This window comes from Ailuropoda melanoleuca, chromosome 4 (assembly GCF_002007445.2).
Source record: "Ailuropoda melanoleuca isolate Jingjing chromosome 4, ASM200744v2, whole genome shotgun sequence".
In the NCBI taxonomy this organism is placed as follows: Eukaryota; Metazoa; Chordata; class Mammalia; order Carnivora; family Ursidae; genus Ailuropoda; species Ailuropoda melanoleuca.
In genome coordinates, this window is record NC_048221.1 from 137,497,895 (window position 1) to 137,516,291 (window position 18,397).

The window sequence follows — 18,397 nt, forward strand, 5'->3', positions numbered from 1 at the left end:
CTCCTCCCTCTCTAAATAAATAAATGCTTGCATTAAAAAAAAGAAATTAATTGTATGAAGTTCATTATTATAAATTAGGCGTGTGAAATCTCCTAAATGATCCTCTTCTTTGGCATGTTACCTATACTTTTTTAATCTTTGTGAACTCTATTTTTCATATAAGATCTCAGGTTTCTTAGCCGCCAGATCTACACAGCCCGTGGGTGCGTGTATCCAGGACTAACTCACGGTCTGGCACCCAAGTTGCTCAACCTGGAGACCTGGGCACATTCATGCAAATGCTGTAAGTGCCCTAATGGGGATGCGTGTCGAATGCTTAGGGAATGATGGATTCTGCCTGGGGGAGTGGAGGGGGCAAAGAGAGGACATGGCATTTGAGCAGGGTCATAAAGGAAGGAAAAGGGGTCTCCTGAGATGAGAGAGGATGTTTCTGATAAGGAATATGGCACGAGCAAAGGCCCTGAGGTGGGAGATGTCATGGTCTTTCAGGATTCCCTTGTCTGCGATGGAGGGAGCCGGGGAGGGGGCAGGTGACTGCAGGGGCTATGTGGGGGCCACACTCTGAGGGACCACCCAGGCCAAGCCATCAGGTTGTGGGCAGCAAGGAGCCATCAAAGGGTGCTGAGCCTCAGAGTGTCATTAGATCTATTTTGGGGACATAACTGGCGGGGGCAGGACAGGGAGAGATGCTTGGAAATGAGAGCGGTTTTGCACACACCAGGAGGGAAATGATGAGGGCCTGAGTTGGGCAGTGACTATGTTGTCATAGGATTGGAGACTGGCCAGAGAGGCCATTGGTGATGGAACTGTCAGGGCTGAGTGACAGAGATGTGGGGTGACAGACTGGGAGGGGTTGGCGATTTATGGTGATGGGGTGAATGGTGCCATAATTGAGAGCCAGGGAGCATGGAGGACGAACAGGTTCGAGGTGGAGCTTTGGAGGAGGGGGTAGTGAGGAAACATGTCAGTCATAAACGCTAATGTTTTCTCCTTCATGGTAGCATTTGGGCTCCTTTGATTCCAAACTGACATCACCAGGGCTGGGAGCTGAGAGGCAGGGCTGTAAGCCAAAGCCCACGGATTCAGGATCAGAACTTCTCAGTGTCTTTATTTGTCAAATAACATACTGCATCATGGGATCAGTCAGGGGATGAGAGGGGAGGGATATGTAAGTGCTGAGACCAGTGTCTGGCATATTCCCAGTGCCGCGGAGACATGTGATCTTTGTGGTATTGTCACAGGTGTACCTCGAGCAAAAGTGAGGCCCCTGTTTCCCCGTTCTGTTTTAAAGATACTTCCATTTGATTCAAAACCCACATTTGGAAGGCAGATAACCAGGTTTATTCGTCAGGCAGTGATCCTTGCAGTGCCTAGCCGATAAGAATGTAGGAAGGTTTTCATAATCGTTCCCTTTTTATCACCATTCCGTCCATCGAGGCCTTTCTTGAGCGTCTGTGGGGTGTGGGGTTTTATACGGAGCATGAGAAATGGCCCCCGGTCTCAAAGCCTTCCCGGGTGCTGGGACAACAGGACGCGTGCAGAAGTAGGCTCCCTTAAATGCCAAACATAGGCTGCGTTCCTTTTTGAGTGCTGAGGAACGGGAAAGAGCTCTCCCTGTTGCTGTGGAAGGACTCGGTGCCCTTTCAGACAGAGGGAGGATGAGATCAGTCAAGGGACAGAGTGAGTTGGGGACCAGGAGGCGGGGACCAGGTAGTGGAACAGACAGCAGAATTATGGTGCGTGGGGGCTCGGGGTGGCTGGGTGATAAAATGCAGACTCTGGGGCCACCCCACCCACTCGGAGCCCCAGACCGTGCTGAAGAGGAGGCTGTCAGGGGGGTCAGGAAGGGTCTTAACAAGCACCACCTACATGAGACACCCATCCCTGGGCTGCACTTGGAGAAACTCAGCGGATTGTCTGGGAGAAATGGAGAGGGGCTGACATGTGCAAATGGTGTTTTGGCAGAATGGCCAAGTGGGGAGTGGGAGGAGAGGGCCCAAGCAGGGTGACAAGGGACCCAGGCAGAGGAGACCTTCCCAGGGAGACTTTTATTCTGGTGTGAATTTCTAAGGAGAGAAAGGTAAAAATAAGTAAACACATTTATAATATTTTCTTATTCTCCAACATGGTAAAGAACACATCTTTCCGGGGCGCCTGGGTGGCAGAGGCGTTGGGCGTCTGCCTTCGGCTCAGGGCGTGATCCCAGCGTCATGGGATCAAGTCCCACATCGGGCTCCTCCACTGGGAGCCTGTTTCTTCCTCTCCCACTCCCCCTGCTTGTGTTCCCTCTCTCGTTGGCTGTCTCTATCTCTGTCAAATAAATAAATAAAATCTTAAAAAAAAAAAAAAAGAACACATCTTTCCTACTTAAAACCTTTGAGTTAAAAATCAGAGACCACCTCTTTCATTTTAGGTAATGTTTAACTTAATCACTTAATCTGAATTAATGCAGACAACAATGGTGACAAAAGGTAATTACATTTAAGTGGAATTCTAACTTAAAAATTCTTTTGGAAATATCTGTGACTCACCCAGTTCAACGCAAATATCCATAAAACATGTACTAATTGTTCCAGAGGAAATAATTGTTGCAGAAGGGCAAAAGGCCAAGTGAGCTGAAATACCAGGTTCTTAATTTATAAAGTCAATAAAAGCACTCTTTTGTAAGTTCTTCTCAAGTCGTAGCCTATTATCAGGTAAGTCTGGCACTAAAATCACTTTATGCTTCAATACTCCATGAGGGCACAAAACAAGGGAACACACGCTAAGAGCTTCTTGAAAACATTTTGTGAGAGACTTAATACTATGTGAATTTACTCAGCTTTCAAGAATAGAGAGGTATTTAAAACCCAAAAAAAAAAAAAAAGTCACTGGCTCTATGCCCAACATGAAAATATACACTTTTAACTATCTGCAATATATAATGATTCATAGAACTTTGGAAATTCTACTCAGTTTTCCTTAAGACTTGGAAATAATGCTCCTTCTCTCTTAATAGCACTTTCTGTATAAATACAAGGTTGAATTAATACTGCCTTCCACCCCCCCCTCGGCTTTGTGCCTATGGAGGGAAAAAGCAGAAACAAAAAAAGAGAGAACAAAGAACTACAGATACTCTACGGGTAAAGGTGCAGCCCTTGCTGCCCCAGCCCTGGGCTCTCCTCTCCTCCTTCCTTTGGGCAATAGAAGGTTCCACTTCTGTGTGGCAATGACAAGCCTGTTGTGGCCCCAGAGAAATACTACCCTTCGGCGGGGTAAGGCACGCAGCAGCTCTTCACCCGTTAACCAGCACTGCATTCTCATAATGATGTCCGTTTACCCTCTGCAAGAGGAGCCAAGGTTGGCAGGTGGAAGGCCCTCCTTTTCCTTTCAAGTCTAACCCAGAATCTCAAACTGCCTGAAGAAATCCACATTCTCTGAAGGATTACCCCCCACCAAACACAACCCCAAAACACCTAACACCTATGTTCAGATTTTACGAGATATCTTTGTAGATTAACAAAATATTTAGGCTAGTGTCCTGTATTCTTATGGGAAAGGATTCTCATCGTACTTCACTGGTTTAATTTCTTAGTTTTAAAAATTTAGAAGTTTTTATGTTTATTTACTATGATCAAACTTTTAATCGCCACAGATGTAGACACAGTAAATGAAAGATATAGTATATGAAAGAATAGATTGGTATGTTTGGTAAATAGTATATAGTGAGTAGATATAATAAAGGAAAAAACACGCAAAATGTTTGGTAGGTAGATAGGTGCAGAATAAGTGTGTTCACAACTGTGTTTTTCATGAGGTTCTGATGATCCAAATTTGATAGACAACTAAGAAGAAGAAATTTTCTCCACTTCAGCACACATATGCTGTATTTGCATGGCTTTGAGCTTAGACGGATCACTGACAGACACACAATTTAAGGACTGTTTTTCTAGAAGTACCTATTGCATTCTACTCTCACCCCCGCCCCCCGGAAGTATCTGCTTCACACGATTACAATAGTTCTGGGAGCTGAGACCATCTGAATTATCACTTGGTTTTATTTCCCTTTAGGGTGGTCACCTAATCTGTAAAATTATATTTCGTTGCAGTGGTAGGGAATCTAATGGGAAAAAAAAACGTAAAACAAGTTTTGTTCGTAAAAGAGATTCCACCCAAATCAACAAATATCACACGTCACTCTAGTCGCAAAATAATTTATTGCTTCCCCTGAAAGGAAATGAAAAATCTGCTTCCTGCCCCGGGCAGGGGCAGCCTGGGAACTGGGCACCCCTCCCTGGGAGCCGAGCCCCGCCATGCTGCCCCCGCCCGCTCTGCTCTCCCTTCCTCCTCTGTGCCTCTGCAGCTCCATTTGTACCGCCATCATGGCCCTCAGCCTCCTTCTGCCTTATTTCATCATGGTGCACTTCGTGTTTAGAAATAGCTGAGGCGAGTATTCAGGCAGAGCTAGGCCTTGAGGAGAACCTACAGGGCGCCCTGTGCCAATCCGGGGGTACCGCAGCAAAGGAGAAGCGCTGCCCCCTGTGCTAAGGCATCCCTGAGAGTGGAGGTGATCCAGAAGCACTTTCGTTCTCTTGGTCGGAGTATGGGGGACGCCGGGGGAGCTGAGCCAGCATTCCTTGTGGACGACCCGAACCAGGGGGAGCGGAGCAGAGCGATCCGCACCCACGACCACCTGCGTCAGAGCCCAGCTGGGCCACATACAGGGTGGAGGTTCCTCCTGCATCTCACCCTTGAACCCAGAGGCCATCTAGGGAAGGAGATGGATGTGAGCAACGGCCTTAATAGGGACTTCAACTTTCACTTTGCCCAATATTTATTCCAAAGTGGCTGTTTTCACCCTGAAGAGATGAAAATATCTGTAATTGGTAAGATTAAGGATTCAAAGCAGTATCTTGGCTGCCCTCTTGGCTGCCCTCCACCCCACCCAACAGGATGGAGGCTAGGGAAAATTTACAGGTAATAAAACCGAGTGTCATTAATTTTGTATATTGAATGTGTGAAATAAACTTTGACTCTCCTGGGGCGCCGGGCTGGCTCAGTCAGCGGAGCAGGCGACTCTTGATTCTGGAGTTGCGAGTTTGAGTCCCACATTGGGTGCAGAGATTACTTAAAAACAAAACTCTTAAAAAAAACTTTTTTTTGACTCTTCAAATATCCTAAGTTCCTTGGGAGCGAAGGCTGATTAAGTCTCAGGAGAGACAGTGTAGTGCAGTTTATTCTGGACTAGCTGTGTGACTTTGGGCAAGTTATGCAACCCCACTGTGGCTCAGGTTCCCCATCCGTAACATGGAAAATAATAGTACCTACATCATGCGGTTATTGTGAGATTAATAACTCATTTATTAATTTAACTCCATTGTTAATATACATGAAAAATATATGAAGCACTGAGAAAAAGGTCTGGCACGTAATAGACATTATGCAAGCATTTATTATTAGGTTATTCCGTAAGACTAGAACAAATCCAGATGCTAATACAAAGTTTCTAACAGGATGCCCTGGTGGCAGACGATCAATAGATGTTAAGAATTGTTTTACCCATAATAGCATAGCATCCTATTTTGCACATATGAGATGTTGAGACTTTGAACTAGAGAAGTAAGACCACATGTACGGACATTGCTCATTGACTATCAACAGAGTCCCCCCGCCTTTCCCTGCTAATAGTACCCTAATTTTGCTCAAATATTAGAGAAAGATCCTTAATCCTGGGGAAGGTAGGAATGCATCATGATAATCTAAAGCAGTCATGGCGATCCTATTCCCCTGGTGCAGTTCTGGCCAATGGAAAGGAAACTCTACTGGGGGGCTTCTAGAAACGGTTTTCTCACCAAAGAGACCCTCGAGGAAGTGGTTAGTCCTAGTTCCCTCCTTCGACCAGGATTTGTGTGGAATTGTAGCATCCATCTTGTGACCAAGAGGTAGCGAGCTGAAGAAGAGACCAACATGCTGAGAACGGCAGAGCAAAACCAGTCTGGGTCCTTGCTAACACTGTTGGGCCACTGAACCAAATCTGGAATGACTTACCTCCAGAACTTTCATTATGTAAAAAACAAACCAACCAACCAATCTCTGGTTTAATAATTGGAGGGGATTCTGTTAACTGCAGCCTAAAAGCATTCCTTACTTTCCATTCCATGTCATTTATTTTTGAACTTTACTGATACGTGATAGAACCAACGGTGGTTCTCACACTAGTGTGTGTGCATCAGAATCGTCGGGACGGCTCGCGGAAACATACGTTGCTGGGCTCCATGCTGAGTTTCTAAATTGGCAGGTCAGCGATAGGGCCTGGAATTTTGCATTTCTAATAAGTCTCCAGGAAACGTCAATGTTGTTGGCTCAAGGATCACACTTTGAGAACCACTGTGATAGATAATCAAGACATTTTTATTGGATTATATTTACTGAAATGTCCACAAATCTCCCTTCTAGTAATGGAGAAACAACATATCTTACAAACATGGATGCAAAAATTCTTAATATTTCAACAAATCAAATTCAATAATATGTAAAAAGGATCATAGATCGTGACCAAGTGGGGTTTATCCTAGGAATGCAAGGTTGGTTTAATATTTGAAACTCAACTGAATTTCACATTAACCATATTGAAAGCCATACTGACTGGCTAAAAAAGAAAAAAAAAATTCCACCATCTCATAGATGCAACAAAGCATCTGAAAAAAAAAACAAAACCAGAAACAAATCAACATTAATTCCTGATTAAAAAAAAAAACACCCCTGCAATCCAGGAGTAGAAGGGAACTTGCTGCAGCACAGACAGCGTTCATGGAGACCGCGTCTGTCTATACAAACTCTAGGAGATTCCATCTGGCCTCACGGTTTTTAAATTGTACTTATATTCTGAGGTTTCCTACATTTACATTACCCCAGACCCCTGCCCCTCCAACTTCAGACTTTGATGTCTCTCCAACGTCTAACAGGCATCTCAAACTCAATATGCTCCAAACAACACTGATTTCCCAATAGCCACTCTTCCGAGTTCCCCTGTGGTGTATGGCCTAAAATTTAGGCCTGATACCATGTGCTGCCTTAACATCTGGTGAAACTGGGAGGGCCCCAAGGTGGCCTAACTTTGACTTCCCCTCCCCACTCTGCTCCCAAAGATAGGGTCCCCTAACCAAACACACCCTATAAGAGAACCAGAGGAGTTCCTGCCTGCCCATGGGATTCTTCAAATAAGCCAATCATACCCTTGTACAGGAACCAGGGACCACTCCATCCCTCTGATACGACAAAGCCTGCCTCCCTGTCCCTGGTTGTTCTCTGCTCCCGAGCGTGACCCCATTGGCTCTGCCTAGTGTGCTGCATCCTCTCCCGGATGCTAAGTATATGTGATTAATTGGCTGCTGTCAATCCCATCTATTCAATCTTGGGTACCCTGTGTTTGGCTATTCCCACAGCTCTATAAACAACCCAGTTAACTTCCCTCACAAACAGGGTAAATAGGGGGAAATTAAAGCAGCCCCATCTTAATAAATGGTACAGGGGGAATAAATTGGGGCATTTTGATTTCTCACACCTACAACCAACCCATCACCAAATCCTTATTATTTCATACGTAAACTGTATCTGGGATCTAATCCCTTCCTCCCACTTCCATTTCCACTACAATCTCTGTAGTCCAAACCACCACCTCTTGCCCAAACCAGAACAGCAGTCTCTGTTGTGGCCTCTACCTCTGCCCATTTCCCCCTGCAATCTGTTCACCACAGAGCAACATGGTCCTTTTATGACATAGATCTGATCACACCACTCTTTTTTTTTTTTTTTAAGATTTTATTTATTTCTTTGACAGAGAGCGCGAGAGAGCACAAGCAGGGGGAACAGCAGAGGGAGAGGGAGAAGCAGGCTCCCTGCTGAGCAGGAAGTCCAATGTGGGGCTCGATTCTAGGACCCCAGGTTCATGACCTGAGGCGAAGGCAGACGTCCAACCGACTGAGCCACCCAGGCGCCCCAGATCACACCATTCTTCTGCTCAAAATTATCTAATGGCTTCCCATGACGCCCTTGGGATAAAAGCCAAAGTCCTTACCGTGGCCCTGAATGCAAACTCTTCCATTTCACATGCTACTAGTCTCCCCTACAACCCTAACACTCCAGCTGCCTGAACAACTTGCTATTCCTTGACTCCGTCAAGCACTCTTGCCTCAGAGCCTTTGCCTGTTTCCTTTGCTCGGAATAACCTTCCCCTGGAGAGCAACATGGCTTGGCCATACCAGTTGATCTCTGCTCAAGGTCACCTCCCAGAGGCCTTCCTCAAACACCTTTTATAAAAAGGACCCCCTTCTCACCCTTACCTTGCTTTTCCTTTGTTGCACCTCATTAGCCCGACTACTGCATATATGTTTACTATCTGCCCCCACCCAGTTAGAATAGAAGATCCTTAAGGCAGGGACCTTGTTTACCGCTATATCTCCAGTGCCTAGAATACGCCTGGAACACAGCTGTCCAGTGTTTGTTGCATGAATAAACTGAGAACGAGAATGCCTCATTTTCCAATACCCTCACCAGATATTAAAAACCTTTGTATGTCTTTGGTAATCTATTTTAATTTGTATCATTTTTTTGGGTTGGCCTTTGTATTTCTTTTTTCCAGAAAGCTATCTTTTCATATTCCTTGCTCAGCTTGTCTTTTTCCTATTGCTTTGCAAGATCTATTGATACACTAAAGAAATTATTCCTTTGTCTGTCCTATGCTGCAAATATATTTTCCTACTTGCTATTTGCCTGTGACTTTGCAGTCACATTACCAATTTTTCCCTTTGGCTTTTCGTTTTGGGGCATGTTTGGAAAGTCCCTCCCTGTTCCAAGATCATCAAAGCAGCCATACTTATTTTCTTCTAATACTATAATATATGCATATGTAAAAGATTATGATGTTTAGATCTTTGACCCATCTGGGATTTCCTTTGGAGCATAAAAAGTAAGGAAGTGATCTAGTTTAAAAGCAAATTTAGCTTTAAAATACAATGAATACCAATTTCTGGATACCATTTTATAAAATTTACTGTTTAAGTCTTCTCAAAGAATATTCATAATTTAGGGGTGCCTGGGTAGCGCAGTCATTAAGCATCTGCCTTCGGCTCAGGGCCTGATCCCGGAGTTCTGGGATCGAGCCCCACATCAGGCTCCTCTGCTATGAGCCTGCTTCTTCCTCTCCCACCCCCTGCTTGTGTTCCCTCTCTTGCTGGCTGTCTCTCTCTCTGTCAAACAAATAAATAAAATCTTAAAAAAAAAAAAAGAATATTCATAATTTAAAAAATAAATTCAAACACAATTTACTTATTTTCCAATACACATTTTTATAAACACATTTGATACATATATATGTATCTATGTATGTGTGGATATATGATAAAATTCTATTTCCCATAATTCTCTGGAATATTATAATTTCACATTATTGTCACTATTAAAATACTTTCCCAATAAAGTTTCTATTTCATTTTTCTCAGTATTTTCTCCTTTTCCTGGATCTTGATTTCTTTTTCGTTTTACCATACTTTCTTTTAAAAAGTATCTTTTCAATTAAGCTCACTTCTTCATGGAGAGAAGAGGTCTTTATTCTCAGGAGGAAGGAGAAGAGATTTATTATGAACTGATAACTCAGTGAAAAATTTGATTCTTCATAGGTTGTCACATGTTTACAATAGCTAGAAAGGGAAGAAAAAGGAAGAAGTTATCTTAAAATGACCATTTAAAATGTATGCATCTATCCCTGAAACATCCCCCAAACTAGCAAATATATATGGGTAGGTTTAAAACAGTACTCAGAGTTGGATGGAAACCTGGAAAAATTTGGCAAAACAACTTAATTTTACAGAGGAAAACATGTTAGCACCATCCATGGGGGCTACCACGCCAGGGTAACAGATGGTACTAGAGCCCGGTTTCACAACTGCTCGCCCAGAAGTCCTTCCATTCCAAATGGGCTGCTTCTTTTTACCATGCTCAAAGCAAACAATAGCACACAGGAAGAGATTCTGGGCATAGTTTTAAAATAAAAGAAAATAAATAATCTCTAATCCCCACCCGAAATAAGACACCAGACTTGATAACGTAGCCTACAATCTTGTACCTATTATAGAAAGAAGAGTTTACAAAGCAATTTCACTTATCTTAAAAGTAGTAGATCAAGTCTCCAACTGCCACCAAATCTCTAATTGCGAATCTCTAACTCTAACACTCCATCTCTAACTATACCAAGGTGTAGGCGATCCAGGGGACAGAGGAACATGTTAAATGGTATCATTGGTTGTAATCAGGCAAAATGCAGACTATGGGAAATTGTATAGGACACAAGACCTGGATTATTCAACAAGTAATTTTTTCCCTACAAGCAGAAAAAAAAAATGACATAAAAGGGGAATTTACCAACCAAAACACTTAAGGGATATCTTAGCTACTTGCAATGTATGGGCCTTATTTGAATTATATTAAAAATTTCATAGCAATTGGGAAAAATCTAAACATTGACGGCATGTTTGATAATATTAAGGAATTACCATTAGGTTTTTAATGTCTGATTGATATTTGTTATGGTTTTATTTTTAAAAATATTATGACATTTGAGATAGGCTTCCAAATAATCTGGGGGCGGGGGTGGAGGAGCGGGTTGGCATGGGCGAAGCAAGTCTAGTCATGTTGACAATTGTTACGGCTGAATGACAGGTACAGGGGGGTTCATTATACTATTCTATTTTTGAATATACTTGAAATTTTCCATAGTAAAAAGCTTTAAAAAACAGGTAAAAAACATATAGAAGATATAAACTTCGATATTGGATTTATATAACACAGATGGTCCCACATTCCTGAAAGAAATTTTATGTGTGCACCACAAAACTCCACCCCCACCAGTTGTGACTATGGATAACTAGACTTGGTTAGTTGTGACTACGGATAACTAGCCTTGGTTCTCTCACCTGTAAAACAGGAAACAACAACAGTGCCTACCTCGTACAGTGAACAAAAGTATCGAATGAGAATATACATTAAGCACTTAACCCAATGGTCAGTACACAGTACGGGCTCAAAAATGTTCACCTCCACTATACTTCTTTAAAATTGATTTTTGTTTTCACTTAAAATCTTAAGACTAATTTAATGATCTATAATAAAGCCAAAACCCTACCATAATCAGTAATAGGACATGTAAAAGCCTCAACTACTCATTGGTTTAACAGAAATCAAGTATAAGGCATGTACAGGAATTCTCACAAACTGGTGGCCTCTTGCTCTTATTTTCTTTTCAATTTCAGCTATTTCAAGAGAGATTCTTCCAGACAAATGGTTACAACAAAGGGTAAAAAGTATTGTTTCTCTTACCTAGGGAAGCTCTTTTTCTACATCAGAAAGATAAGAAAAGGTATACAAACTATTTGCTCCCATAATAAGGACTTCTATTTTTAAGCTGAATCACTAACAAAACCATATAAGGATTACATTCTTTATCACAAACTCAGAAAACTATCCTAGAGTCATAAGCCATAAAACCGAATATAACATAATTTGTTATTGCCACGTACTTTGCTGTGAGTAGAACATGTGCTGACGGATGTTCCTTGAGCTCTGACATGGAAAATGAATGTGTGGCAAATGGATGCTGTAAGAGTATGTTTATAGAAACAATTTTATGTGAAGGGATAAGCACAGGTTCACATTTAAAAGGGGGTATAAGGTACATCTGAACCTCCTTATGAGAACTTTCTTGTGAGAAGTTTCAATGTGTGCAATAAGAATGGTCTCTCAAGTCTGCATACATACAAAATTAAATAAACCTGCTAACATAAGTTAAAGTTCTGGTGGTCTGAAAGATGTTCAAATTTGGTGTATGACACGCATATTTGAGTACTGTTTTTTACTCTAGTTTAAGACATTCAATAAAATAAAATTTTTAAAATTCAAATCAAATTTTTGTGGGACCAAAAAAAAAATTTGTGTGTGCATGGGGGGCAGGGTGGCACGCAAAGCCCCTCCATTTCCTGTGGATGGCAATTTGAAGTACCTCGGCTGTTCCTCTTCCTGTGGGAGGAGAGAGGAACCACTGCCCCTCTGAGGGAGGCCAGGGATAGACACTGATTAGCCACTGCCTGCAACGGGTCTTTAGACCTAGCTAATTGTCAGTAACTGGCCTACTTACAGACGGGTACTTCTATAAATGTGAGGAATATTAAGGGCGTTTAAATTCACGAAGACTGTTCATTCTGCCTCAGATTAGAAGCATAAACAGCCTCTCATATCTGAAGTGCTCTTACAGCCTTTCTCTGCTTAGTTCTCAAGGCCTGAATGTTCTCACAAGGATTTTACTGTACAACGTTTGTCTCTTGAACCCTCAGACATGAGTCCTTCTGTGTAACAAAATTCTCTATACAGCTGAAGATCTGCTCTCTTAAGCATCAAAATACTTCATTTACACCATTTTGTATGGACAGCTTTTAAAACTGAGTTATACATTATTAATATAAATGAGTATAAAATGAGATGAATATAAAAATATAAAGTATATTATTGTAAGTTGCTCATTTTTACTGTAAAAATATTAGAAAATACAGCTAAGAAAAACAAACCCAAAGAGAATGCACACAGCATTCTGGGTCACGCTCTGTGTTAAAGCTGAGACCCCATCAGGCTTATTCTGTTAGGGGAGCAATCTAAACAGTGTGTCACGAGTGAACGTCAGACTGCTGTAACTTGAGTTCTTTTGTCTGCTTCCGATTCTGATGCTGGCTCCTCTCTCGTTTGTCAAGTGGATGTCATTTATGTTTGCTGTCAAGATGACTATCAGCAGAGCACCTCTCAGTCTCCCTCCTACTTTGTTTCTTTTGATGATTAGGAGTTTGGAAGTCAGACAGCTAAGCCTGACAGAAACACACCTGCAGGCAGAGCGCGCTGGCTCCGAGTGAGGCACTAAGGGGCTTTCTGAGAAGAGGGCGTTAGCTCCAGTCATGGGCTTTGTGACATTTTCACTGGTTGGCAAAAGCCTTTTTGCTTACTCTGTTGTTCTATGCTAAGGTCTAAATAGGTAAAGTTGACAGAATTTTGGTGCTTAAAGTCATGGTATCACTGATGCTTCATCTATAGGTTGTAATTTTTAGCCTTATAGTTCATGCAGAGAAAAAAAAAATCTCAGCTGTTTCATCCCTGACTATACAAGGTCCATTTGTAACTAACTGTCTTACATTACTGTATTAAGTCTGTGAAGATTTAGAAAGATCTAGAAATCCAGGGGCGCCTGGGTGGCACAGTGGTTGAGCGTCTGCCTTCGGCTCAGGGTGTGATCCCGGCATTCTGGGATCGAGCCCCACATCAGGCTCCTCTGCTATGAGCCTGCTTCTTCCTCTCCCCCTCCCCCTGCTTGTGTTCCGTCTCTCGCTGGCTGTCTCTATTTCTGTCAAAGGAATAAATAAAATCTTAAAAAAAAAAAAAGATCTAGAAATCCACAGACTGCACCATGGGAAAAGCATAAGGGTATAAACTCCCCCCGAACGAACTCGGGACCGATTCTGCAGGCATTAGAGACAGAAGGGCGCCAGAACACCACTTCCTAACTTACTGGTCTCATGCGGGTGCTCTTCACCGGCCAGGACTGCAACCTTTTCTCTTCCTTTTGATGAAATCTTAACATCGGAAAAAGCTATCGCACTGACCACTGCACAGGAATGTAACACCTCAGACGTGGAGCTGACCCTGGGGTTTAGATTCTAGCTTTTCCCTGTTGCTGCTGCTAGGACAGCGCCACTCTGTAATCATTCCAGACTCAGCTAAACTTTTGTTGAGTAGTAAATTTTCATACAGATAACTTCATTTTGTTATCTCTTATTGTATTTTCTAGATTTTACTTATCTTTGATTGATAACTCAGGAAGAGAAACTCTTTAACAGAAAATTAGTTTTATTTAAAGTAATGATCAGAATTATCATGTGTTGAGATTTACTATGCGACAGACACTAAATTCTCATTCTCTACTTTTCATACATTTATTCAACAAATAACTGGTGAGCACCTACTATGTGCTAGGCCCTGCTCTAGCCTCTGGGATTTTAAGACAGACAGAGTCCCTGCACTCAAGGACCTTACATTTTTTCTAGTGGGGGGAGGCAGACAAAAAAGCAAAACAGGGGCGCCTGGGTGGCACAGCAGTTAAGCGTCTGCCTTCGGTTCAGGGCGTGATCCTGGCGTTATGGGATCGAGCCCCACATCAGGGCTCCTCTGCTATGAGCCTGCTTCTTCCTCTCCCACTCCCCCTGCTTGTTCCCTCTCTCGCTGGCTGTCTCTATCTCTGTCAAATAAATAAATAAAATATTTAAAAAAAAAAAAAAGCAAAACAAAGATATAATAATCTAGTCAATACGGACAAGAGCTGTAAGAAAGAAAACATAGGCGGGGGGGTGGTAGAGAGTGATGAGGCGTGCCCGTTAGGGTGAGGGGAGAGCTGCTGCTATTTCAGACAGGATGGTGAAGTGTAATGTGAGCAAAAACCGGACAGGAGTGAGTCTGAGTGGGTACGTGGGGGAAGAGCATTCCAGGCTGGAGGCACAATATACGCCAAGGCCTGTGTGGGGCGTGTGCTCGGCAAGTTCAAGGAACAGCTAGGAGGCCGGTGTGAACAGGGACAGTGAACGTGGAGCAAAGGAGGCGAGCAGGGAAGCTCAGAGAACTGCAGGGGCCTGTAAGCTCCTTAGGGTCTTTTAACTTTACTCTGCGTGAGATGGGAGCCACTGGAGGTTTTGAGAAGAGGAAAAAGATCAGTATTACACGCTGTCTGTGCCATGGGGAAGATATAAACACATAAGCTCCCCCTGAACTCACTCGTAAGCTGTTTTCACAACTGGGAGAACAGAGCTGTAAAGATGGTAAATAACTTGCCCACAGGAGCAAGCAGCAAAGCTGGGGTGTAAACAGCCCGATTCATTAGCCCATCCTCCTCACTATTGGGAAACTGCCTTATCAAAGGTTTCTAGGTACAAACAGTGAGATTAGTATAAAATGAAATTGGTATAAAAATATAAAGGCACCATGAAAAAAGTCTTTAAAAATCTAAAATCTTTTCCAGCTTTATTGAGATACTATCAACATCATATATGTTAAGTTTAAAGTGTGCTACATGTATGTTGTGAAATTATTATCCCAGGAGGTTAGTTAACACCTCCATCCCTAAAACTCTTCAACAAGACTCAATGTATAATTCCAATTTTCTTGATTATAAGCCCAATATCTTCTAATTCCAACAAATAACCTATCTGGTTCTTATAACAGTCAACTGTTCATTTTATGTGACTTTTTAAATTAGAAAAGAATATTACTTCATGCCAAACTAGAGGTTTCATGATGTTTTTATCCTTGGATTTCTAAGAGCATCCCATACCTTCTACAGAATTTCTGTGTACTAAGCCAATATAGTGAATTCTTGGTTGTCAGTGACTGGCCTTTCTTCTTCAGGATCCCCTGGAGGCCATGTCCATGGAAACAGGTTCTAGCAGAGTCTCCTTCAGTCCAGTTGAACTGAAAACTTGAAGGACTTTTTTTTTCAACAGTGGGTGCTGAATCAACCAGTACGCTAAATTGTTTTTGTAGACTCACCACCATTTCTGGAAACAGAGGGAAAAAGGAAAGGAATAAAATAAAAACTAATGTTAAATCACAGATGAGTTTACTTGTTAGCAATGCATTAACGTTGGTTTCTTAGCTTTGATAAATGCACCACGATAATGCAAGATGTAACAATGGGGGGAGCCGAAACTGGATGAGGGGCATTGGGGAACTACTTAGAAAAGGTTAAAATGGTAAATCTTATGTATTTTTTACCACAATTAGGAAAAAAAAAGAATGAACAGGACAACTTACAGGCAATTCTCCACAGAAAGAGTTCTGAAAGTCATAGAAACACAGGCTGATTTTAGATTTTGGTGGGAACTTAAGTTCTGTTTTAAAGAATGCAATGTTCCTAAAATAGATTCCTCTGGAGACTTCTTATGAAGCATGATACTTCTTTGGATGGGCCTGGACATGGGGCTCGAAACACAACCCCGAGATCAAGAGTTGCGGGCTCTACAGACTGAGCCAGTCAGGTCCCCCAGGCACTCACATCTCAAGAAGTCAAGATAGTTAGCTTTTCTACAACAGTACAGCCACGTGGAGTTAAGAGAAAACGCAACTCACCTCTTCTTTTATACACCACTGCTCTGTCAATGGATGAGTGGTAGAGTGGCTTTTCACTTTTCCACAGATACCTGTACAATGTAGAAACACGTTTGGAGCAGGATGGGGAAGAAATGGACCCAAACACATTTCAGAGAAATTTCTCTGAAAGCAACATCTGAAATTCCAGATACTCAGTGTAACAGCTGTGCCTTGGAATGACCTACTGACATGGGTCGATAGAGCTTATGTCATAGATGTAAGCAAGCAGCACCAAAGGAGACGGCAGGCCAACAGAATGGCGTGCTCATCCCCAAAGCCTCCCAGATGTCATAAGGTCCTGCACAAAAATGTAGAAATGATTTCCTTCACCACAGAATTCTCTTGCTGTCTGTTCTCAGAAAGTGAAACCACCACCTAAGAAACAACTGTTCTCTTGCCTTTGCCCGACTGCCCTTCTGCTGAGGATTAAATCAGAAGTACTTCTGGTAACTCACACAAAGTGAACAGTAAGTACCAGTCTTCTGATGTAGAGATGCAATCGGTGTTAGTGACAGTTTTCCTGAAAATTATGTGTGAACTAAATTTTAGTGAACATACCACATTTAAAATATATCAGAGAACTTGTCACTGAACCCTATGGTAAAGGAGTTTGTGATTCTTTCAAATCTTTTTTTGTTATTTGTTTGCTTAAATAATAAATGTAACAATATACTCAAGGTAAACATAATAAAGAAGTTCCCTAAATAGTCTAATCCCAATCAGTGGATAAACCCACTACTACAAATCCCTTGCAAATACCTAATTTAGATCTTCATTTATAATGCCTACACAGGTGGCAATTATGCTATAGTCAAGGAGGCATTACTTCCTTGGGGTCATACGCCCAGAAAATGGGGAAAGCAATCTAAAATAACTTCTGTCTAGATACTCCTTTAAAAATGTACCTTACGGGGCACCTGGGTGGCACAGCGGTTAAGCGTCTGCCTTCGGCTCAGGGCGTGATCCCGGCGTTATGGGATCAAGCCCCCACATCAGGCTCCTCCACTATGAGCCTGCTTCTTCCTCTCCCACTCCCCCTGCTTGTGTTCCCTCTCTCGCTGGCTGTCTCTATCTCTGTCGAATAAATAAATAAAATAAATAAAAAAATAAAAAAATAAATAAACAAATAAAAATGTACTTTACTTTGCTTACCTCTTCCCCAAACTACAAAAGCTACAAAAAACAGACGCATATCACCTAAGGTTTTCTGCAGGAATCCTGCATGCTTCTCTCCAGTTTTCCCACGTGATTTTGTTTTCTAACTATTAAAAATTAAGGTATAATATACATACAAACTCACCCTGTTCAGGGCACAGTTCTGCTGGGTCTGGCAGACACACACAGTCATGTGGATGCACAGAGTAGGCCCATCAATCCAAAAGTCTCTCATGCCTCTCACAACCAACCCCTCTCCATACTCCCAGATCCCTGGTGTTAGGCAACTACTGATATGTTTTTCCACCCCTATAATTTAGCCTTTCCCAGAATGTCATAAAAAGGGAATCATACCATACGTAACCTTCTGAGACTTTCATTCAGCATAATGCATTAAATCATTCATATGGTTGGATGTGTCAGAAGTTTTTTCCTTTCACTGCTGAACAGTATTTTTTTGTACAGACATACTCCACTTGGTTTATCCATTCACCAGCTGAAGGGCATTTGGGTTATTGCCACTTTTTGGCCATTGTGAATGAAGCCACTATGAACATTCGAATAGAGATTTTTACATGAAGTTGTCATTTCATGGGTAAATATGTGAGCGCAAACTACTAGATAGTGTAATAAATTATGTTCAACTTTATGAGAAACTGTCAAATTTCCAAAATGTCTGCACCATTTTAAATCCCCACACTAGGTACGGTCACTTTTTGTTCATTTTGCTTAGTTTTTGGCCATTCTAACTAGTGTGTAATGATATCTCATCGTGGCCTTAATTTGCATTTCCCTATTAACTAATGGTGATTATCATCATTTCACACATCTTCTTTAGTGAGGTATTTGTTCAAATCTTGTCCATTTAAAAAATTGGGTTTTTGTCTGTGTTCTTATCGTATGAGAATTCTTTATATATTCTGGATACAAATCTTTTATCAGATATGTGATGTGCACATATTTTCTCCCACTGTATGGCTTCTCATTCTCTTAACAGTGTCTTTTTTTTTTTTTTTTTAAGATTTTATTTATTTAT

General features: G+C 41.9%; 1 protein-coding gene across 3 annotated transcripts in view; it reads right to left on the reverse strand.

Moving 5' to 3' along the window:
- Window positions 1-9,256: 9,256 nt before the first annotated feature.
- TAF1B (TATA-box binding protein associated factor, RNA polymerase I subunit B) overlaps window positions 9,257-18,397 on the reverse strand; it is a 71,669-nt gene continuing 62,528 nt past the window's right edge. Inside the window, exons 6-8 of one of the 3 annotated variants that reach the window (XM_034659922.1) lie at window positions 16,186-16,256; window positions 15,392-15,614; window positions 9,257-9,677 (exon numbers count right to left, since the gene is read on the reverse strand). In XM_034659922.1, coding sequence (XP_034515813.1) covers window positions 9,476-9,677; window positions 15,392-15,614; window positions 16,186-16,256 — 496 coding nt within the window. In that variant the 3' untranslated portion in view covers window positions 9,257-9,475. The remainder of the gene's footprint in view (window positions 9,678-15,391; window positions 15,615-16,185; window positions 16,257-18,397) is intronic. The other 2 variants (XM_034659923.1, XM_002921510.4) reach the window with 2 other exon arrangements.